Raw genomic sequence first — 25,205 nt, 5'->3', positions numbered from 1 at the left:
CACCTACTCTTTCGTTGCAGACAACTTCACTTCCTGCCTTTGTGCGTTTTCCCGCCTGTGTGATTGTCTGCCCTGCCCTGATTGTTTTCACCTGTTCACCTCGTTAGCTCAGCTGTCACCCGTGCCACGGTATCATCCCTCCTCCTCCTCCGTTGTGTCCGCTGAGCCTTTTTCAAACCGGACCCTCCCCACTCCCACTCCATGACCAAGTGGACTCCATTTATCGACACACTCACAGCTGAATGAAGCACCCTTCTTTAAAGTGTAGGGTAGAAATACAGCGGCAAGCCCAACGTTTCGTATCAACTGTTGTACACAGCGCCAATAATAAGCTACATAAAGTAACAGTGTGGGCAGTGAGGACTCATTACATTTACTCTACATTAAATAGACCTGGAGAAGAATCAGAATCAGGTTTATTGCCCAGTAGATTTTCATATACAAGGAATTTGCTTTGGTGTTTTAGTGCATAAACAAGAAACAGAAATATAGAATAGAAAAAATTGCAATAACAATATATAAAAACAAACACAGGACTTTCAACAAGATGACCGGTGTTTGTGTCCCAAAGTGTCGTTGAGTTATTTTGAATCATTTGTGACATGTTTTCCATACTTTTGTTACATTATTTCTGTACGTATTTTACTTTGTTTACATACTTATTTTAGACCCAATCATGATGTTTTTTCCTAAACCTACCACTCAACCATGATGTTTTGTTACATGGCATAAAAATGACACACGAAAAAGAGGTGTACAAATGATACGCAAGAAGGCTACAATGCATTCTCATGACATGCAGAATAGCTTTGCAATATCGTGCTATTTATACGCCTTCCCATGAGATCAGGTTGAAGAAGATAACATCCCAATTCTTAATCCCCCCTACAAAGCTCTGATTGGTGGACCAACGGTCAGTGAGCACTGACATATAGGAATCGCTGAACAAATCAGAAATGTGATTGAGAGGTCTAGAAGCAGTGTAAACCAGATGTGACGCATCGTAGTCATCAAAGTCACTTGCTTGGTTTACCCAACCTCCACAGGAAGAGGTTTTGTTGCAGTATAACAACATCACACTACTTCCAATTTTTCTTTTAAGAGAGAATGGTCATTATTCAAAACAAGACTAATTTTTCAGTGTTTGAATAAATTACCTTCTGTTTATTTTTCGGGAGTAGACAGTCTGTCAAAAGTTAAATGGAGTGAGAGTCAAGGAGAGAGGTAGAAGCATGTTTATATTTTAGGTAAAGCCAGTTGTTTTTGCTAGTGTATCCTCTGTAATGTACTGAAACCTTAAAAACAGTATATACACAGCCCAGGTTAGAGTCAGTCATTACAACACCCACCTCTGAAACTAAATGTACTCTCTCTGTTGTTGGATTTGTGCCCTGCATCAACTCTATTCTAGCCTGCTTAGTCGCTGGCTCCATGTTTACCATGCTCAGTGTATCTGGATAAACCCTATACAATATTTATTATGTAAACAGCCAGCTTTGCCATGTTGTGTGTATGTTTTTGTTTTCATGGTTGAAATTAAATATTCATGTACTGTATGATCCAGTTAAAAGCTTTTCCACATAACATTCGCTCCCGCAGCTGCTTATTTGTGCTAATTTCTTTCTAATGCCATGGATACGAGAACCATCAAAGAGAAACCACACATATCCATACCCATTTACCGTATTGTTGAGGTTTTATAATGGGGTATTAATTGAAAATAGAAGTTACAGTCCACAGGATTCTGTAGGATACAATGCACTCATTTACAGAGTTTTTTAGCCTCTTTAGGCTCATTGTTTTGGTTCATCGTCCCATATATGAACTATTCTGCTTTTTGTTTTTGCTTTTATTTGACCTTCTTATCTTTCTCTTTTAGTGAACTCCGCTCAGAAATTAAGCCACGACATCTAATAGAAATATGTTTGGAAATTACGATCACAGCATATCACTCCAGATCCATACCGGGTCAAGGAACATTTGCTACCGGGCCAAGAGGATACAATGTGATTCTGCAAGAAAAACTCAAAAGCTATAGGCTATTTTTGTTGTAATTAACTTGAACCTGGTCCAGTCTGTCTCTGCTGCATTTTTTCTTCACTACTTCCTGTCACGCCCCCAACAACAGGAGGAGTTAGGAATCAAACCGCCAACCCTGTGATTAGCTGACGACCTGCTCTACCTCCAGAGCATTTTGGACTATTTTGCTTATAGCCTGCTGGCACCATGACACGGACCTGCATGGATTTATAATCAAGTGCACTGAGAGCTTCAGTTCCTCCCGTCTCAGCAGCCAAATGCTGTGGAAGTTCCCTAAAGGAATGATTATTCTCATGCAGCCCACAATAACTGACGAGTCGTCATCGCTCCAACAAAAGGACCTATTCAGAAACTCCCACAAGAGCATTAGGTTTGACCAAACCCTCTCTTTCACTTCCAAGACAAGGAGCCAATTACACAGCCCTCATACACTTCTAATAAACTTCACCCCCGCGCCACACCCCACGCAAAACACTCCAGAGTGAAGAATTGGTTGTTTATCAAATGCCTCTCAAGTCTGAGGCTGTTCACGGTGTGGAGGAGAGGAAGCGAGTGAGCGGGTGTCTCCCAGTAGACATATCAGTATTATCATACTTGTTCTCTTGTTTCAGAGCTGGTCTCAAGAAAGTTTGCAAAATGGAGCAAAATGGTTTAAAATAACAAGCTCTTTGTGACAGAAGTGAGAGGAATACTTTACCACTAATAAAGAAGGTGGAGAGGGAGAACTAGAAAGTAGTTTTAAAAAACTAAATAGGGTCACTTTGTCAGTTTGGAATCACAACGAGGTTTAAACAAGGTTTAAACAATGTCTTGTTTTTTTCCCATTCATGGACCATTACTTTACATTGCACCTATTTTTGGATTGAGGGTGTTTTTGATGGTGGTATTTTCGTTCATTGGTGATTTATTAGTGGAAAATGATACTTCATCTTCCATAGTCACTGTTCAAAATACAGCAGGCCAACAATGCTGTTCACGATATTCAATTTAGGTCTTTTTAGTACGATTATTTTGCATGTAGAGATACTTTCAAAGTACGTTGCATGTCAGTCATCATGTAAATGAACTTTGATTCCTGTTGATGTTTCCTCCGATTTCAGCCGATTCCTTCCCTTTCTGTCATGATGCATCACCACATCTGTCGTCCATCCACATGTGAATTAAACAGACACCTTCCTCCCCGACGCTGAACCCATTCAACATCCTAACCACCATTCATTCCAGCAGCCCATTTCCTTCCACACAACATTATTACACATGATTCATTTCCTCATCAGTGAGAGCTGCGGCTGCATGGACGAAAAAAAGAAAAGAAATAGATGATAATGGAAAAAAATGAGCAAATCACCCTCTACATATCTGTCATAATTTGATTGTAAAATGAATGATAATTTCACCAATGTGCAACACTATGCTCCTTTTTTTTACCCCGAAGTAATAAAGGCAGACATCAGGGAGGGAAATGGATTTGTGGATGTTGTACATGATGGATGAAGTGCAGCTAACAGAAGAAGGTGAGTTCTGTGTCACTGGGCTCCTTTGCTCAAACTGACAAGTTCATAAGATCTCATAGCAGGCAGGAGGGGTTTAGAATAAAAGACCACTTGAGAAGTACATGGCAGGAAGCAACAAAAAAGTGCAGTTCAGAAAAACCTACAAAAAGAAAAAACTAAAAGATGCTCTGCACACAAAACCAGTGGATACCAGCCTGCTGGAGAGGTGTCCTCAGTTATTTTCACACAATGTAAATAAGCTAATGCTATGAGCTTTAATCAACATCCAAACGTCTCATAGAGTCCAATTTAGTGTGACCTTTAAAATGACTTGGCAAAACACAAATTAATGCAGTTTTTAACTTGTGATATTTCACACATATATTGAGGTATATCTTCAGCAAAAAATTCAGCAACACAGGACTTATAATTTCTGAGTGTAACTTAGCAGTGGGCCGGTCCGCGGACACAGTCCGAAACACAGCCTACTGTGATTAGCTGATTAGATGCAGCACTCTGGTTCCTCTTTGTTGGCTCTTAATGTGTCAAAATCTTCAGCTTTTCTTATTGATTCAGCTGCTCAGTCACACACAGCTTTTCAAGCAATGCATTTCATCTCCCAGCATCAAATCAAATCACATTTTCCTCTCTTGTTTTGGGGGAAATGGACTTTGGTGTGCTCACGTAATTCAAAACATAACTTCAAGGTCTAATCAGCTAGAATAAATGGAAACACCTGTGTGTGCAGAGCCATATCTTTAACTTCACTAAAAAGTCCAGAGGATTTTTTTGTTGCTCTAGTTAAACTGTATTTTATATTGACCAGCACTCTGCTGCAAATCAAATAAGCGATTAAATTAAATTGTGAAAATTATTTTTTTACAAAACTTGTACAGGTTGTTGTAGAGTTCTGACTTACGAGAGCTTTCTCCATCATAAATATATCAGACACCAAAAGGGTGTAATGTAATGGTCCGTGACCAAATGCTCCATTTGATTTAGACTGCAGCTTACCACCTGACATGATTATGTTGCATGGCAACATTAGATGGCTGTTCTGTACATCACATTGCTCAGAAGCATTAGCAAATACATGCATATTGCTGCCTCGAATGAGACAAGAAATATTTCTTCAGAATGATGGTTCTGGTATATATATGGTAAGAGTAGTAGTAGTTTAAGCCCCGTTGCCATAAACATGCAGCAAATGACCTCACGGTGGACAACTCATCCGATCTCATTGTAATGAATGAGCATGTACCGACTCACTGCAAAGGAGCTGTGAGCACATTTTGTCTCTGTTTCTTTGTGTAGCTTTCCCTTTGGCTTTAGCGATCTGTCAGACTTAAGAGGCAATGGAGTACAACTGCTACGTTTGTAGAGTCGATTTCAACTCTGATTCCAATTGCTTGAGTTGCTGAGATTGACTTATTGACTCCTGTGTACACAGCAGCACCCGAAAGGTTAAACTGCTGTAGCGCTCTAGAGAGAGTAACCTAAAACGAACAACACAAGTTCAAGAAATCTGTTAATATTGGAAGAGTAACAATAAATTAGATGTTTTCAGGCTTCTTCTCCTCCATACCATTGAATCCATCCTCACTCTGCAGGTTGTATACCCACATGGCTACCTCGACATCTGTGACTCAACTGCAAAGCTACTACCAATAACAAGAATTTGTCACTATATTTCTGTTTTGATCTTCAGGGCCTTTATTCACAATAAATATACTGTAAGAGCCTACAGAGACTTTTGATTCTGCTGAGGTGGAGGATAGCACCTTATACAACACACTGACTTCCAACTCGTCAAATACCGACACTTGGTCAGTGGCCCTAGGCTCAAACTATGATGCTCTAGGTTTCCCTCTAGAATCAGTTTTGGACGTGTCAGGGACGGCGTGTCAGTTTCTGCATAGTTTACGTTATATGCATAGTGTCTTTTCAAATTAAACTTCCAACTTATCTATACTTTATTTTTCTTGGTTAGGTTTAGGAAAAGATTGTGGTTTGGGTTCAAATGGGTCCGTTTGTGACGTAAAATAAGAATGCTTCTGCATTCTCAATTATGTTTTGAGGGAAATGTATTTTCTCCCGGATTACGATCTCACTTTTAAACACATGGTTAGCATTGTGAATGGAAACAAAACAAAAAACGCAACACAACTACTTGGTTAGGTTTAGTAAAACATCATGGTTCGGCATAAAATGACGAAAACAAATTTGAAACGAAACACAACAAAAAACAGCACAAAACTATTTTGTTTTAGGCAACAAAAGTACTTGGTTAGGTTTAGTAAAAAAACATGATTAAAGTCTGTGTTTGTTTGACCCATCCACCAGTCCGTCCTCCTCCCTACTCGGACTTCCGTGCACTATCATTCCAAACGTATTTGTGATACGTCCAAAACAAACGTAATCTGCAACTAAATACATTTCTCTCAAAACACAATTCTCAATGCAGTTTTGTTGTATGGGAACGCCATTTTTGGAGACAGGGCTTACTTATGTATGCGGTGTTAGTTAAATACACCGACGACATTTGGTTTCACAAGTGACACGAACAGCGGCCTCCTGGGTGAAAGTCCAGGTTTGCTGACTTTTTAACTCCTTATACTACATCAGTTGCTCTGACTGTCTAATAATGACACGGATGGGTTTACATTGGAGTTAGTTGAAAGCTCGGTGCATCTATATGGTGCCTCAGTGAGTCGGTATCAGACGCTGAGGGCCACTGATCAAGCGGCGGTATTTGACGAGTTTTGCCTCACAATGAATTGGATTGTTTTCTGAAAACTGAGATGTCTGTATTTCAACGAGGACTTTGGGTAGCATATGATGGCCCAGTTGAACAATTTGGTTTTATTATGAAAAGAACATCATGGTGGAATAACTTCATGGTGAGAAATGTAATAATGCAAGCTCAGTCACTGTGAATGCATATTAATAAAGCTTCAATTCAAGTCTACAACACCAAAGGGACTGACACAGCAATGATTATGATCATTATCGTTGGTGAAGTTTCTGTATGTGATACAGTACATGTTCACAATTTGGTTTAGTGACTGATTCTGTAACTTGCAGCCCCACGTAATCAATGAGTTTGAGTTTCAGTTGATTTTCCATCTGTTGATGTGTGTTCAGTTCAAATAATCATATTGTTGGGACAAAACCTGTTCCTACAGCCCCATCATGGGGACTCACCACCTATCTGGGGATTAGCATTAGGTCACCACAAGGTTATCCATCTGTATGATCCTCCGGGGAGATGTGTGCGCTGAGCACAGATCAGTATCCACACAGGGGAATAAAGGAAATGCGTCAATGGCGTCCTGCAGGCTCTCCAGGTTGATATACAGGCCACCTCGACACTTAAATGCACACATCAGCTTGGGCAGGTCAGTGGGGATCCTCTGATGTTGGTGGCATTACTGTTGCTCCTGCACTGATAACCAAAGACGTACCACCAACTACTGTGTGTGTGTGTGCATAGCCAACACACAGCGAGAGAGAGTAAGGAGAACATAGTACATTAGAGTGGGCCTGAGTTGAATTAACAAGACGTCAGGGGAGTATGTGTGAGAGAGAGGGGGAGAGTATGATGCTGTGTGTGTTTTTGCCCTCTTGTGCTCAGCCCTCACAACAAAAGTGCGCCCAGGAGGAAGCAAGGTTTTCATTTCGTCGCTCCTTCTAACTGACTGAGCTCCCAGGGATATTGCATCAGGTGAGGTTTATAGGACAAAGGTTGGATTCAGAAATAGAAGTTAGATTTATAGTACCATCCAACTTCTTGCTGTATCATGACTTCATCGACAATAATTTTTTAATTTCTGGCAAACAACACTACACTACAACTAGACAGGTGTGTTTTTAATAGTACACCACTCATGTGTGGTATACAGAATAAACTATATGAAACCTTTGACATGAACATGACATTGTGACCTCAACAATGTGTTTAGAAAGTGGCATGTTAGCTGCAATATTTATAGGAAAACAAAACTCACTGTTGATTGATTTAATGTAGAACGTGCTGCTAAACAAAGTCTCGCAAAAGCCGTTTCTCTTTTGCTGGTGGACTCAAATGAAGACAAATATCTTTTTATTTTGAGAAGCAGGATTGATTACAAATCATCTCTAAAATAAAAACAACACCCACACTAAATTGTAGAAGTAAAAACATTGACTATTTAAGGACTTGCCGACATCCTCCACACAGTATAAATAACTCTTGGAAGACAGAGTGTCAGTCATGGAGTGTCTCATAAGAAATAAATAATATAAAGAAATAAAGAAATAAACAAAATATATCGATAACAACAGTTTGCTGATTGATTGGCATGTTGGTTAATGTAATAAGTGATTGAAATAAGAAAACAATAGCTATTATTAACCAAGATCGTTAGCCTGAGTGAACCTTTCTTCCTGAGTCATTTACCAGTTCAGTCAATGGATTGAGAAGAATTATCATAATGTATTTTTTGATATTTATTCTCAAACTGCACCAGCAGCATAATCCACTTCCTCACTTCATTTACAGTTCTGTAATTTATCATTACGATTTATCAGAAGACATAAAGCAAATCAAACAAAGTCCCATTGTCCCAAAGTCCCAATACTGCAATGACAAAAAATCACTTAATGCGAGTTCCTATTGATCTCAGCTCCTGATCAATAGTCATCTCAGGGGGTGATGGAGGGGTCACATGGAGGCTTGTGGGTGGACGCAGATGACCTCTGATTTGGCCAAATGGCCACCCTGGGAGTGGGAGTGGTGTCAGGGGGGCAACCTGTGGCAACGTCAATACTCTAGTTTGACAGTTGCAGCTAATAGAAATGAATGAATGGGGAGCAGCTACAGAATCAAGTCAATTTTTAAGTCTCGTCCTTCAAGTCTCATTTTACATATTCTCTCTTATTGCATTTAAAATAAGCTGCAATCTCATCTAGAGATAAGGAATGCAAGAGTCAACGTTAATATGCAAATCTTTGCATTCTGTAAAAAATGACATAAGTTGCAATATAAAAAGAAAGAAGGAATAGAGAAAAAAGACAAAGTGCACAGCCTGTGTATGAAAGCTGCACTCAGCAAGTTTGTGCAAAAATGAAAAGGAGAGGTCACTTTGAAGTTTAAGGACTTGCAGAAACCCTGTAAGGTGACATCAGCAAGACATGCACACTGTGCTCATACTAATCTGCCCAGCTGCTCTTTGATGCTTTATGTGAAAAGAAACCAAAGGGACAAGCATGACGAAGGAAAAGATTTAGCATTGGTGAATCCAGCTCTTCGCTGCACCTAATTCGATGGTTATCAGCTTGTGTGTGTGTGTGTGTCAATGTGTGTTATCGGTTGTTATAAGCTTTATGGGTCAGTAGGGGTCTGCAATGCCTACTACGTTGTAAAAGTGAAAGCGAAACTTAAAAGCAACACTTTTGCTGCTTTTGCTACTGTCACTAGAGGTCACTAACGTTTGATTTTATTCCTCCTTTTGGTGATTGCCCATGTGAATCAATGATAAAACCTACTAGTAGGTGTAGCAGGCCCCTACTGACCCACATCTGTGAGGCTTATAAGCACTGATAATGCTAATTTGATGCACCTGATGCTTCACTGAAGGGGCAATATTTTGACATTTTATTTAATAGTTTGCTCAGGAGTTTCATTTCACCTCCTTACGTGAACTGAAGACTTAAATACATTTACATGTTCTACTAATGTCCAAACAACACGCCAGAGTTAACATACCTCATCCCTCATCTACTGCGGTCCTACATTTCATAAGAATAAGACGGGTGGATTTTAGTATAAAAATCTTGCCCCGTTCTGCTTTAAAGTGAAAAGTATGGTATATAATAGCACCATGCAGGTAATGCTTTACTTACATAATTTTATACTGGTAAACTCATCTTCATGTATGTGCAGTTGCACACATAACACAGAGCAAAATATTTTTTGAAGCCACAGTACACCACAGTATTTTGGGATAAAAACCTTGGTGGGGAAATTGAGAAAGCCTAATTACCTGAGTTTGGTACACTGTTCAACATTTTGTTACCGATATTGCTCAAACGAAGTGAGCGGTGAGATGAGATGAGACAGGGGATTAAAATTCTCTAAATGCAGCCTAATTCCAGGAAACATGTCAAGTCCCTGTTATACAGCTGAATAGTGAAGGGCCTCAAGTTGGCACGATTTTTACATACAAATCATGCAAACCGAAGAACATCAGTGCACGCTGAATGGGATGCTAAATGAGCTGCAGCTCAGATGGTGTATGATGTGAAATTTTAGTGTCACAGCTTTGCATAAATTTGCAGAACACATCATCTATCAGGATAAAGTAGAATTCTGTATGATGTTTGGTGTCAGTAAAAAGATCAGCAGGTGAAACCTTCCTACAAAAAAAAGATCCAGATAAGAAGAATGATATGAACTGGGAGCTAAAAGGGCTCTAGTGGCATTATGGACTAAAACCAGCTCAAGATCATATTATATCTGCTGGCTTCAAGCTCACTGGGTAGAGCAACAGTATCCCTTACTGTATGAATCCCTTTCCATGTACAAGATCACCACTTTTTCCATTTGTTGTAACGCAGCAGCCATGAAAATTATGTGCTGGGTTTGAAGTGTGACACAACTTCTAAATGTAAGTGGTGAAACAAGTAGATACAGAATATGTTTGTACAATATGTGACAGTGTCATATAGTATGTATGAATGTGTCTCTACAAGCTCTCAGATCTGGAGCTGGATCTATAAGAGTGTAGGAAGACATTTGAGGGTGCTGGGGCCATAGATATAGAATGGGAGTAGAACGGACTTTGAATTGTTTGCTGTTGTTGGTTGACAATGTCAAAAGAAAATGTGATTGTTGTTAGTTGTTATGGTGACAAATAGGGCTGTGCAATTAATCAAATTACAATTACGATTTTGGATTCTGACATGTAGTGTTAAGTGCTTTGAGTGGTCAGAAGATTACATAAATGCAAGGCCATTTACCTCGGTGTCGTCAGTGATTCAGGCGTTCAAACTGTGAACAAAACGCTTCACAACTCAGTGGAAGCTCATTATTTCTCTATCAAGCAAGAGAACATAATATCCACTACCTAGTTGGTCAGAGAAGCAGTGACGTACAGGATCAGTCACGTTGCTCTTACAGTGAATGAAGGTTACACATTCAAAGCAACCATAAGAATGCACAGGAAACAACTTCCTTAGGTTTAGGCAAGACAACGACTTAGTTAGCTTTAGGAAAAGATTGTGGTTTGGCTTAAAATAACTCTGGAACTGGTGTTACTTACTAAGTGCGTAACTTACCTGACAAATAAATCAACGATGACTTTTGGTTTCACACAGGACACGAACGCCAATCGGCCTGAAGTAAGTCAGGGTTAAAAGCTTTGATTTGCTTTGTTTTTTTCAGCTGGAAATGTCTGCACGTATAGCGTTAGCCTCAGCAGCATCTACAGGGGCTTGTCTTGGCTGTAACGGGCAAAAAGGTCGGCATTGTGCGTTTCTGCAAACCACGGGATACGTTGAATGTCGACATTTCTGAACCAAAAATACATTTCGTGAATACGTTTCATATAAGCCTTGTATCACGCTTGCAGCAAAGCACAATGCCATGTGGTTAACGTTGTGAAATGATTGGTTAGGCTTAAGGCAACAAGACTACTTTGTTAAGATTAGAACAAATATAATTTCCATGCTTCAGATTTTTGCTGCCTGAGGTCACATCAGGTATCAGGAGGAGGTGCCTCTTTTTTCATTTGACCCTGCCCTGTACACAGTCTTTGCACACCACTGACATACACCAATGAAGAACATTATAATGTAACAAGTCAAATATAATGAATATCAATATGGTGATAGGAAAGAGCTTGAATTCCCTATGTTATAGCAACGTCATGGAAGGAACCCCCATTGGAGCATTTTGTGATGTTTTACATCTCTTGGATGCAAAACAACCGTGTCACATTACACAAGACAGGGAAAGGCAATGCACAGGAAACAACTTCCTTAGGTTTAGGCAAGATAACAACTTAGTTAGCTTTAGGAAAAGATTGTGGTTTGGCTTAAAATAACTCTGGAACGGGGCGAAAGTCTGGTATATTTTGACCCACACATCCACCTCGACCTCCACCCTATGTTGTGTTTTGTTGCTCTTTATACTTCCCGCTTCACCATTATGTTAATTACACACAAATTGATTTTGTCGGATATACACAAATTACAGTGCATTACTTTTTGTAGGTTTACGAGCGGTGTGTGAGATCAGCCTGAAGTAAGTTAGGTTTAAAAGCTTGATTTGCTGTGTTTTTCTGGCCAGAAATGTCTTTACGTATAGCGTTAGCCTCAGTGGCATCCACTGCAAGGGCTGTCTTGGCCGTATAACGGGACATTTCCATGCTTCTGATTTTTGCTGCCGGAGGTCACATCAGGTATCATGAGGAGGTGCCTCTTTTTCATTTTTTTACCCTGCCCTGTACACAGTCTGTGCACACCACTGACATACACCAATGATGATTTTGAAGAACATCATTTTTTTTATGTTTTATTTAACCTTTATTTAACCAGGAGTAAAAAGTCATTGAGATTAAACATCTCTTTTCCAAGAGTGTCCTGGCCAAGATATATGCAGCACCACAGTTACACGGTTGCAGACATAAAACAAACATAACAATTGAAAACGAAGACAAAAAGCAAATTACAGACTCATAAGGTATTACAAAACATTCATCAACATTCAAAACATCTACAGCAAAATGTGCCTGGCTAACAAGTCAAATATAATAAATATCAATATGGGTGTATAGGAAAAAGCTGGAATTCCCTTTATTATAGCAACAGCATGGAAGGAACCCCCTATTGGAGCATTTTGTGAGGTTTCACATCTCTTGGATGCAAAACAAAGACAGTGCAAGGCAAACAAAGAGACATCAACATGTACATGTTTACCCCCATACACCCATCATATCCCCCTCTATATATTCTGCACTACCGTTTTAAGTGGAAGCCCTTGCACAGAGAAGGAGGCGGGCTGCAGGACGGATCAGCCAGCCAGCGTCAGGCTGAATAATTGATCTCTCTTTATCGGTCAGGAGGACGTTAGTGGGACGTTTCTCTCTCTCTCTCTCCATCCTCTCCATCCTCTCCATGTGATTCACGCTCCTTCCCATCACGGTGTGAACGGCAGCTGCTTCACCACCAAAACCCCCCCCCCCCCCCCCCCCCCCCTCTACTCCTCCTCTTTCTCTACGTGTGTGTGAAGTGAGTGCATGTGTGTGTGTGTGTGTGTGTGCAGGAGGAAGACGAAGCAGCAAGGCAGGAGGAGGCAACCACCACCAAGGACGTCCCTTTTTTTTTCGAGCCTGGAGATGCGAGGGACGAGCAGTTAAGATCATTAGCCTGTGAATGCTGTTTGTACTGCTGCAAGGAGAACTTCGCTTGCAGCTGAAGCTCTCTTCTGATCTTCTGTGTTTTTTTTTTGGTGTGTTGAGTGTGTGAGGAGGATATCAGCCCAGGACGGAGGTAATAATCGCTGCGCTGCTTGACGCGGCCGCTTTCAGTGCGTTTCAAGCGGGGTTTTTTTTTTTTTTGGGGGAGCTATCCAGTCGCGTTGGTGCTGAAATCCACATCTCCGATCAAAACGAGGAAGTGCATGAGCATCCATCTGTCTTTCTCTCTCTGTGTGCACGCGATTGCACAGACATATTTACTGTATATGTAGCCTGTAAACATGCATGTGTATCAGGTTTCATTGCTGCGTAATGAACACGCTGTGTATATATATACAGAGCAGCTTGTTTGGAGCCGGAGTGGGATGGATGGTTGTGTTCAGGGTCCCCTCCAATGGAGGATGGAAAGTTTTACCACATGATCAGGAAAAAAAAAAAAAAAAATACACACACAGGAGTGGTTTTAGTCCGGCGTCCACATGCAATGACTAAACAGACTGTCCTGCAAAAGATGAGGACTTGCACCCGTGCACTTTGTATAAACTCGCTCTGGTCACATACAGTAGAGGTTATTACTGGTCGTCGTGACACCAGTCAGTGCCTGACACTTAAAGCTGTCCGGGGTTCTTCTTGGGAAAAAAAAAAAAAAAAGGTGCCACATTTGCTAGGAAATAAGGAACCATAGCTGCTGATTTTGGTTTGTAGATTGATGGTGTTTTTTTTCCTGTGTTTTCCTGTTGCGTTCAGGTTGAGTTTGAATCATTGACCTTGGTGTCCTTGTCCAATTGACGCATTGGAGAAACGTGCCTAACACACAAATACAGCCTAGATGTGACTGTTGTTTGGCTCCGTGCAAACTGTAAATCGGAGCTACATGTGGAGAGTCATTCCAGAAATGATTTCTATAGTATTCTTTAAATATTTAATGGGGAGCGTGTCTGTAGTAGTGTAAAGTGAGTTTATAGTGACCTCCTTATCCTATACTTAATGGCATGATCAGTCAATATACTACTATGTTGTGTTGCTCATTGATACATTTAGGTTTATGAAGTTTTTGAAAAGAAATTTAGTTTTTTTTTTTTTTTTGTATCATTTTCTTTCCCAGATCTGGCCACAAAGGACTTCTACTTTTCTGTCACACTTGAATGTAACATCGCTTGGACAAGGAAGGCAGGGAATTAAAAGCCATCATCATGAATTTCGTTATGAAACAAGCGTTGGGAGGTAAGAGCGACCTTTTTCTATTCACTGTTGCACCCCCAGAGTGTGCATGCATATGTTGTGTGTGTGAGTGGTGATAGTGGTTCTTGGAGATTTAATTTTTCCTCCAAACTTCTGTCTGACTTTTTGATATACGGTGTCTTCCCCAATTGATGTTCACATTCACACATCATCATTGTTGTCTTCAGTCTCAAAACAGCTGCAGCGGAGGAAGCTGGTCGATGTTATATTTCTTTTTTTTTGCCTCCCCTTCCCTGTCTGCGCTTTCCCTCCACATCTGCTGCTGGCTTGCTGCACACATGGCGTACAGTAGTTGGCCCCTGGGGCACACTGAGTACAGCTTACTGTAACAGGCTGGTGATTTGTAACTTAGACTGTGGCCGAAAGGGCATTTCATGTTCCAGTGAATGCAACCTGCTTACCAAGAGATGTTAAAACAGGTCTTTGAGAGTCTGACCATCAACCAGCCTGTAGTGTAGAGGCACCTCTTGACTGGACGCTGCAGCGACTCTTATCTCAACATGCTGAGTACACGTTTTCCACCTGAAGGGGAAAAAAAAACAATCAAGGCAAAATCTAATCTTCAATAATTTCATTCCAGCATGCAGGCATGTGAATGATTTTCTAATTGCTTGTGCTGCAACGACTCCCCTGACATGAGATTACATATCAGAGTAATGAATTTCGAAGGAATATGAACTTGTCATTATGTATGAATATGCAAATGGTGCAGTGGAAGGTGAAAGGGCCCCAGTGGTTTTTACACTGCTTTGGTGATTTGTCCGTAGCAAGTCCGTAGAGCCGAGAGGAAATCCAACCCTGGTCTGCTGCTGTTGGTTATCCTCAGGAGATGATCAGAGTCTGACGTATCTGCACTGAAAGTCATTTGTGGTCCTCAATCATCTAGAGTGATTAAGTAACCTATTAAAGGAACAGTGTGTAACAATTAAGGGGATCTATTGGCAGAAATGGAATATCATATTAATAAGTATGTTTTCTTTAGTGTATAATCACCTGAAAATGTGAATCATTGTGTTTTTGTTACCTCAGAATGAGCCGTTGATATCTACATAGGGAGCGGGTCCTCTTCACAGAGTCCACCATGTTTGTACAGGCGCCCAGAACGGACAAACCAAACACTGGCTCTAGATTTGGCCATTCCTGTTTTCGTGTTCTCGTGACGGCCACCGTAGTTCTCCTACATGCTTGGCAGAGGCTTCGGTTGGCTGCAATCTGCAACCTCACCACTAGATGCTGCCAAATCCTACACACTGCACCTTTTAAAGCCTCTGAAAAACTTAGTTTCAAGTATTTCCCTCTAATAATAAATATTCATGACAAAGTTAAAAGTTAAGGAAAGCTTCCCAGAGCATTATTTATTAAAGTCGAGTCCTTTTTAACCCTTTTAGATCACCTCCTCGGTCGTATTATTTACCTATTTAACAATATATGCAACAGAAATTACAAAAACAAATCCAATAATTCTTCCTGCCTGTAAAACTAAAAATGACTTGTGCTAAGCTAGTACCAGTTTCAACCAATAACATCATGACATCCATCCATTAATCAGTCTGCAACTCTTAGCGACAAGGGAGGTGTGTGTGGATCCACAGTCTTCTGTAGCTGCCTACAGTATCATGCTACATTCTAAGCACGCCCCACTTTTTAGCGGTCCAATCAAATGTGGTAAATGGTAAATGGACTTGCATTTATATGGTGCTTTTCTAGTCTTCCGACAACTCAAAGCTCTTTACACTACATGTCAACATTCACCCATTCACACACACACACACACACATACACACATTCATACACTGATGGCAGAGGCTGCCCATAAGAATCATTGTTAATCTAAATGCTCATTCACTCACCGATGGCACAGCCTTTTGGAGCAATTTGGGGTTTAGTATCTTGCCCAAGGACACTTCGACATGCCAACTGAAGGAGCTTGAGGGGATTGAACTGACGTTTCACACTTCTAAAACACTGCTGAAATCTACAAAGCTGTAAACTACTTGGATAAAAATAAGATGTGGCAACTATTGCATTATTGGAGACATGGGATGATGACACTGGAGACAGAGGTTCACATCATCAGGTCTCCCATTGTCACTGTCTGAAGGCTTGAAAGGTGGCTCTGAAAATATTCCTTTGTGGAGGACAGCAGCGTGTCAATAAATCATTAAATACTATGGCAGAATTTTGGAGCTGTGAGGAGGAAAAACTATTAGTGTTGTGCCACCTGATTATATTAGTTTGAAAGAGGCTTTAGGCAACTTAAACTTAATGTTAGGACTAAAAAAAGAACAAAAAAACACAAGTTCAATGCCATATTGCTGCCTATTTTTGACATATGTCTCAGTTCACAAACTATTATCCGAAGTAATTGTGCATATCGTCATATGTCTCTTTAAAAACCCCTTCTGAAAAAGCCCAGTCTGCTCTGATTGGCTCGTAAGAAAAATATGGTGCACCTTTGCAAAGGTACTTCTTAAGCTCTAGGCGGTATATTCTAATGAGCCTGCATTTGACGTAGTAAGGGAAGCCACATCTGATTGGCTTGTTGAATCACATGTTTTCTGATCTAGACAGCCCACAAAAACTGACTGAATTGTCTTATTTCACAGTTTGTGGGTTGGTAGGCACTCCAGATACCCAGATGTATGAGCACAAACACTGAAAAAGTCCCCTTTAAGATTCAGATTCAGTTTATTGTCATTACACCGTGTACATACTGGACCCACTGCATTAAACAGCTGCTGAAAGCCCCATCTTCCTTGTGTGATTTCAAATGTAGCTACAAACCCAACTCATTCTCATTCATTTACATTCTGACACAGAGTCTTGATGTGAAATGTGATTGTTATTGCGTTCATGTTATTTTATGATGAGTGCTTTCTACTGTGGGACTTCTGCTGTAAACTTACTTGTAAACATATAATATGGTGAGATTGTTGGATGAAGCTGACTGAGTTTGTCAGGTTGTCAGTTGGGCAGTTGTTCCTCATTATTTCAGTGATACCACAACACTGCTGCAGTCTGCTGCCTACTTCCTTTTTCCAGTGTTTACATTTTCACAGGACAAGATAGGCCTGATTACTCATCTCCAGTTTGTCCAGTGAGGGCTTTCTCCTTTGTATGTGAAATCTAGCAAATGCTCACTTCTCTAGGACAGATTTCTATTCATATAACTTTTTTTTTGTCTCCTTATCGCCATAGATTATACTCTCACTCAGGGATTTGATTTTGTCATTAAAATTAAGAATTATTGAACTCTTGAAGCAGAGAAACAATGATTTGTAGTAAGCCATTTTATTGATAATATCATATAATAATTCAAAGTTATTTGTAAAGTATATACAGTAGAATATGCTGCAAAATGGGGATACAATTCCTTGTATCCAATAAATATATATATATATATATATATATATATATATAAAATAACACGTTAGCGGAAATTTGTTTAATTAATTTAATATTTTTAATCCATTAACACAATCAATTCAAATCCATTGGTGCCAACCAAACGCTCCAAACTTACGCTGAATTTTGTCAAGGAAAAACTGTCATGGCCATTTTCAAAGGGGTCCCTTGACCTCTGACCTCAAGATGTGTGAATGAAAATGGGTTCTATGGTTACCCACGAGTTTCCCCTTTACAGACATGCCCACTTTATGATAATCACATGCAGTTTGGGGCAAGTCATAGTCAAGTCAGCACACTGACACACTGACAGCTGTTGTTGCCTGTTGGGCTGCAGTTTGCCAAATTATGATTTGAGCATATTTTTTATGCTAAATGCAGTACCTGTGAGGGTTTTCTGGACAGTATTTGTCATTGGTTTGCATTGTTAATTGATTTTCAATAATACATGTATACATACATTTGCAAAAAGCAGCATATTTGCCCACAATGTGTGATTAATTTGCAATTAATCACAATTAATCATGGACAATCATGCGATTAATCACGATTAAATATTTATATATATAATTGTGATGGATTACACAACAATAGCAAGAAGCCAATAGTAACCAGAAATAGGGGTAAAAATACATTCACAAATATAAAATTGTGTAGTCTGTGTTAAAAAAATGGTCAGCAAAAATGTCTACATGATTTATAGTTAAGGAGCTAAAACTTGCAAACACAGTGATATGTTCCTTTAATGCTGCTGGTCTCTGTGGCTGTATTGTGTTTATGTCAAGAACAGTAGCTGTGAGTTCATCATGTATTAAGACGTGTGTGTGTGTGTGTGTGTGTGTGTGTGTGTGTGTGCGTGTGTGTGTGTGTGTGTGTGTGTTAGTGCAGGTGCCCACCAACAGGCTCCGACAAAGCTCTCCGTCAATAAAGACAACGAGTCAAATCCGCTGAACTGTGCATAAAATAAATTTCACACATGAGGAGAACCAGACTGTTTGTGTCGAGGTCTTCACCTTAAGCAGTATTTCTTTCCGTCTTGGGGAGCAAGGATTTTTTTTGTTTTCTTCTTAAGGAGTAATGAGTTTTCAGTGTGCAGTGGATTAGCTGTGGGCTATTATCTCACTTCTCCCTCTCTGTGTGCGCTCTGAGGCGAAACTCACACTCCATCTGCTCCCATCTAGGCCGTGATTTGTATTCTGTCTGTTTTATACAGGGAAGAGCAAGGTCGTCTCACATGGCACCGAGGCCGGGCTCCTCTCTGTCATCCATCCCTTTCAGCCTTTGAGATGAAAGTCGTAGATCAGAAGTTCCCAAAGTTTTTCATGTCAAGGCCCCTCAGAAGATGAATGGCTCATCTGAGGAGTCTGAACTGGGATATAAAAGGCCTTGCAGGTTGTTTTAGCTAGTTCACCACTAACCCTGTAGATTTAAGTGTAACTGCACCCAGGCAAATCATATTCTTAGAGCTGCTAACTAGTGGTAACTACGTGCTTTTTCTATACTCTGTGCAGCACAGCTACTGTATGTGTATGATCACAACATGTGGTCATACTCAGCAGTGACATTCTCACTCCCAAATCGTCAAATACCGACGCTTATTACACGGCTTTGTTGAATACTCGATTCTGATTGGTCAATCACAGCGTTCTACGGTCTGTTATTTCTTTATAGCAGACCGTTGCTATGGATAACAGACCGTTGCTATGGACGCAGTTCTGATCTTGGAATCTGGCGGACCGTTTTTGTGTCAAAATATTGATCTCTTAAGTAAGTGTAATAAGTTTTGGACGTATCAGGGACGGCGTGCCAATACGCTTGTTACACGCATAGTGTCTTTTCAAAATAAACTTCTGTTTTCACAAGTTTAGAAAACACTAACACTTAGTTAGGGTTAGGTAAAGATGGCAGTTGCCGTTAACTTGATTAATAACTCACATACTCACATACTAACGAGTCACGTGACCAACGGCGTGTCAAAAAGTCAACGTTGATGTTTAGTTTCACACGGGTCCTGCGTTTGTTTGTGTTGTTTTAGTATATGAATTTTGGTGACCTGTAATGTTGCCAAATTTCCCCAAAAATGTAAAGCAGCCATGCAGTTGCAGCAGTTGTTTTCCTCATTTCCTCATCAGTTATCATTGAGTCAAGTTTATGACATGGTAAGCACAAATATAAAATATATGGTTTTAGATAAAGGTTTAAAGCATGCAAAAACACCTGTGTGGTCCTTTAATCTGCAGTGAAACAGACCAAACCCCATAGAAAAACTTCAAGGACCGCTGAAGTCCCTAAACCACAGTTTAAGAACCACCGGCCATAGCTTATCAGTGACATGTAGGGAGAAAAGCAAGGACAAATGAGGAATTGATTCAGTCTGCCGGGCAGTTAGAGCAATGTGTGTGTGTTTGTCAGTGTGTGTGTAGGGCTTTTATTGCTAAAATGGGACACCATGCAGGGGGAGAGGGGAGGATTTATTAGGGATGACATCATCAAAAATGCTCGTAAATGTAAGTTTGCTCTCTTCCCTCGATGAAGCTGCACCTCCAGCTCCTCCCTCCTCCTCAACCTTCTTCCTCCTCCTCCTCCTCCTTTCTCTGGCCTCTCTGCCCTCAGCCTCGGTGGAAGAGGAGGAGGCGAATGAGGTGTAGGAGGAGATGAAAAGTGACAAATTGATCTTTAAAACTGGGTGTTATATCATCAGCGGCTGACGGCAGAGGTTGTAAAGTCGCGCTGCACTCTGGACCGGCAGAAGCTGTAATCTCCGTTTAATGGGAGATGTTTTCTGTCGTCTGCGGCCTCGGAGTTTCTCTATTTCTCCTCTCTCCTCCCCATCATTCCTTCATCTCCACTCCTTCCTCTAACACTTCCTCATCTTCAATCACGTTTCTTTATTCCAACCTCCTTTCCCACCTCTCTCAGTTCCTTCATCACTCCCCTCCCTCCCTGCACAGCTCCCTAACCCTCTCTACTTGTACTCCCATCACTCTCTCTATATCCCCTCTTTGCTTTTCCATCCTTCAATTTAACTTTCCTTCCCTTTCCTCCCTCCCTCACTCCTTCGACGATTACAGTGAATCTAAAGGGCGAGGCAAGGAAACCTCAATCAGGCAGCCACAGGGGATACTGGGACGTGTGTGTGTGTGTGTGTGTGTGTGGGATTCAGTATTGTGTGACAGACAGACAGAAAGACTGGGGTGGACCTTAGTAGTCAGCTTTTGCTGGCATTAGATGATAAAGTAAGTGTGTGTGTGTGTGTGTGTGTGTGTGTGTGTGTTTGTGTGTGTGGGGGTGCCCAAGAAGGACGGAGAGAGAGATGATGGCGACACAAACACACCGAAAAACACAAAATTGGAGGGCAACACACAAACATGTGAACACTGACACACACTACCAGGACAAAAATATCCAATTCAAACCCACCGACATACTGGTAAACAAAGCACACACACACACACGCACACGCACACACGGACATACACGCAGACACACACACACACAGGGAGTGCCAATCAGTGGGATGCGACAGACCTCCCGCTCAGTTGAAAACCACAGCAGGGGAACGCTGAGGGAACGCTGAGGGAACCGTTCCACACCAGTACAGACAGTGCAGCCTGCAGTTGAGCCTTTTACACACATCGACTGGACACATGTAAACATTCTCTAAGAAGACAAACTTCTTTGAGTCAACAGAGAATAACTCTGGATAATAACAGCGGGTGGGTGTGCTGCAGAGCATTCGGGCAGGATGCACACACAGATATACACTCTACCGAGTCAGGGATTTGAGGGAAAACAAAAACAAAAGAAAAGTCACACTGCTGTCAATCAGTGTCAGATTTGAATTCTGCTTCGTGACTTATTCCTCATGGCTCCATTGTCTGTGCAGACCAGCAGTGTTAAAGCTGCACTATCTTATTTTGTCAGGAAAAAATTATGCATTCAAGAATATGTTGAAATTAGGTGATTTAAAATGAAATATGTTGCACCATGTCAGGTGTTGTTGCCTTTGTAAGTGCATATTTTGAGCGAAATTGCTATTGCTGCACAGGTAAACACGGTAACTCCATCGTACAAGGACATTTGGTTTAAACCTTTATTTATTCTGGACAGGTTTCAGATGCCTCTCTCAGTGATGTGTTGGCACTGAGCAGCTTCACTGTATGGAGGCTGAGTATTTTTGCTCTTGTTTTGATCTACGTCACTAGTTCTGATTGTAGCATATTTAGACGGGGTATTGACATTGCAGTCATTACAGACTACATGGTGTGCAAATGACATGCCAAACGCAAGAAAGGCGCTCTTATTGCACGCTAAGTGCCTTGTGCCATTATCGTGACATTCATACGCCTTTTGCTGACAATGTACACTAATGTGGGTGTAATAGGTCCAGTTATGGAAATGTGCATTCATTGCAAAGTGTCATGCCTAATATTGATAGTGTACCTGTGAAAAGGTAATATGCAGTATACTGTATGAGGCAATTCCCTGTGCTCTGGTTGTGTGGTCACATAGGAGATAAAACATAATTATCCTAAAGGATTAATTAGGATTAGCTGAAGAACCCTGGAGGATATACTGTATGGCTATATGGAGATGTTTAACTCCTGTGTGACCTTACACACCTCAGTGGGTATATGGGCTGTCATTTGTTTACTTGTCCAACTAGAGAAATAGAGTAATGTTTGTATAGTGTCTGGATTTCTTTCGCGGTTTTCATATCATACATTATATATCCCACATAATGTACATACATCCCCTCCCTCAAAGGACATATTTAAACAAACCTGCATTTGTAAATCAGTGGCTTTTGCATGCCCTCTTCTGTATGCCCTCCCTCTTTGCTCATCCCTATCTCTTTTTTCTTTTTCATCGTCCCTTTTTTTCCTCTCCTCCTCTCTGCCCTCTCTCCGTCTTGCTCTGTCCACTCTCTGCTAATGAGGCTGATATGGACTCTGTCTTTATGAGCTATGTGCATGGCCTCTGTCCTCCTGCTGTCTTTAAAAGAGCAGTGGGACAGATTCACGCTCGGCCAGAGTTAATTGTGAAAACGTAATCATTTTTCTTTTTGGATTTAAACAATGGAAACTCGGCCATGTGAAGCTGAAATGGGATTTTTTTATGCAGTAGCAGTCCCCATCAGAGTAACTGTGATATTACAACATATTAATGCCCTTCAGCCCTGTACATAGAGAGTCCTTCATGTTTCAAATATTGCTTTTTTCTCCCACATATCATGCAAAATGCTGTTTGTGAGCAATATTTATTTCAATCAGGCCACCAAGAGTTTAACCACAAGCTTAGATAACATGACATATAATTTCTATATGACACACGCTTCCTGCTGGATTTCATATAAAACCTTTGTGCATGGGTGGGCTCTGGTCTCCGTGAGCAATTCAAATGAGTTTCTTCACACTTAACTGGCTTTCAGTCGACTTGGCATATAAGAATAATGTTTTATGGCGGATAGCAGCCTATTTGAACCCAATTCAGAGAAATGAGCCAAGAAGGGAAGCAATGTAATCCTGATAAATTGATGTGCAGTAATGATATCTGCCCTCTTTAGACACCTCTGCTGCACTGCACAGTGTTTTTTTTTTTTATCATTGACGGGGTAGAGCCTTCCTTTGTAAAGTAACAAAACACAGATTTCAAACTCATTTGTAAACCAAAACTTGGGTCCAGCTGTATTTAAATGTTTGACCGTGAGTTGAAGACTTTACATTTTTGTGATTGAAACGTTTATTTTTGTCTGGTTTGACTGGTAAGCCAGTCAATGGAAATGAGGTTATAAAGTTCATAAAATGGTAATATGGTGGAATTCTATCGGCAGAAAATACGGCTCATTATCATCTAACAAGAAAAGGGATAACACCTCTGAGCTCAAAAACACCATGAAAAAAACAGAGCCCATACTCCAGACACCTTTTCTTCAGAAGCATGGCCCTACTGAAGGGGCCAATATATAATAAAAGTGTCAGTCTGAAGATGATTGATGTATTGATATTTTATTTGTCATCATGGTCCAGCAACTCACCCTGAAGGCCTCCGTGTCACACTGTGTGTGTCGTGTGTGTTATAATCATGGGGAAGTGACAGCGATTGACCTGCAGGGATTTTATGAAACTGAAGTTACAGACCGCTGTCTTCAGAAGCAGCCGTGTCCGAAAGATCTAGTTTGGTAACTTATGAAGCCCCCTGAGGCTTTCGATAGTCAGGACTATTGTCATGAATTAAAAAGGGAAAGTGTTTTCTTTTAACCCAGGCTGGTTCTGGGACTGTTTGGGGCACACATGCTCTTTTGCAGCAGCAATGGGATTCAACCTATACCATCGAAACAGTACAATCAAAATCTTCTGCTGGCAGCTTACTCTTGTTTCCCATTACAGTAGAAACTTACTCTTGTTTCCCAATACAGTAGAAACCAAGTCAAGACTAAGGCCTGTTCAATTCAAAAGTGGGTAATAAAAAGTGTAGATTTTGCCCAAATGTAAAAATGATGCCAAAGGATTTAACATCCAGTTAATGAATTACTGGAAAATTGTTCTAACCAATCTTCCTCATGTCCTGCCATCTTCTATATCACGTCTTTCCAGTGGTTGGCGCAGGCGATCGCTACCGGCATTTGGTTCGGCCAGGTCATCTTTGGTACATTGTGGAGCTTGGCTACATCTCACGATGTGTTCAATGGTTTGGGATTCGTCACACACACATGTATCGGAAGTTGTTATTTTCCATTTCTTCATGGACACCTTGCAGCGTCCTTCGCCAGCCTGCAGGCGGTTCAGTGTTTTCCAGACAGCCCAAGGTTGATCGTTGCCGGTAGCGAGGCATTCCTCTAACCAATGAATAGAAGTTTGAGGATAATTGCATACTTGACTGTACACGTGTTACCTTTAAATAGTTTGTATGGCAGAGGAGGAAAATAATAAAATAGACAAAAAAAAGTAAAATAGAAAAGCCAAAGAATGAAATTCTCAGTATGCATTAGCATCACTGTGATTTAAATCTCTCTCAAATAGATCCAAATCTGGCCCAGATGTCTTTAGTTTGTCAGGTCCTCTTGGCAGCAGATTTCTACACCCAAACGGATGTACAGCAGTTTGTGTGCAGTGCTAAACTAAATTCTCTTATAAAACAATTGCAGTTGATTGACATTCTCCAATCTGTGGGGGTTGTCTGCCCTGCAACAGCGTGCCGGGGGCGGGCAGTCCAACAACTGCCGAGGGAATCCCCATGTGGCCGACGCAGCTGTCATTCAAATCTTTTCATTTCAAACATGAAGAGTCCCTGATGTATTCTCCACGTGGAAACAGTTGGAAGAACAGGAGAGGAATGAGAAGAATAGCCACCTTTAATGGAACATATTGCGTTTGCACATACATTTGGGTATCTGGATTACTACCAACCAAACTGTGAAATAAGACAACCCAGTCAGTTTTTTTGTGGGCTGTCTAGATCAGAAAACATGTGAATCAACAAGCCATTCAGATTTGGCTCTCCTTCCTATTGGTGCCTTCAAATGAAACTCGTGAGCTCGTGTTTACAACATGGGAAGTCGTGTATG

At 40.8% G+C, this 25,205-nt stretch overlaps 1 protein-coding gene across 1 annotated transcript in view; it reads left to right on the top strand.

The window, feature by feature from the left end:
- The first annotated feature begins 12,694 nt into the window (after positions 1-12,694).
- LOC119494375 (complexin-1-like) overlaps positions 12,695-25,205 on the top strand; it is a 63,757-nt gene continuing 51,246 nt past the window's right edge. Inside the window, exons 1-2 of the mRNA XM_037780219.1 lie at positions 12,695-13,064; positions 14,097-14,215. Of these exons, the coding sequence (XP_037636147.1) occupies positions 14,185-14,215 (31 nt within the window). The 5' untranslated portion in view covers positions 12,695-13,064; positions 14,097-14,184. The remainder of the gene's footprint in view (positions 13,065-14,096; positions 14,216-25,205) is intronic.

This window comes from Sebastes umbrosus, chromosome 9 (genome assembly GCF_015220745.1).
Source record: "Sebastes umbrosus isolate fSebUmb1 chromosome 9, fSebUmb1.pri, whole genome shotgun sequence".
NCBI lineage: Eukaryota > Metazoa > Chordata > Actinopteri > Perciformes > Sebastidae > Sebastes > Sebastes umbrosus.
Note: the sequence above shows the minus strand (reverse complement) of the source record. Positions and strands in the feature narration are given on the sequence as shown.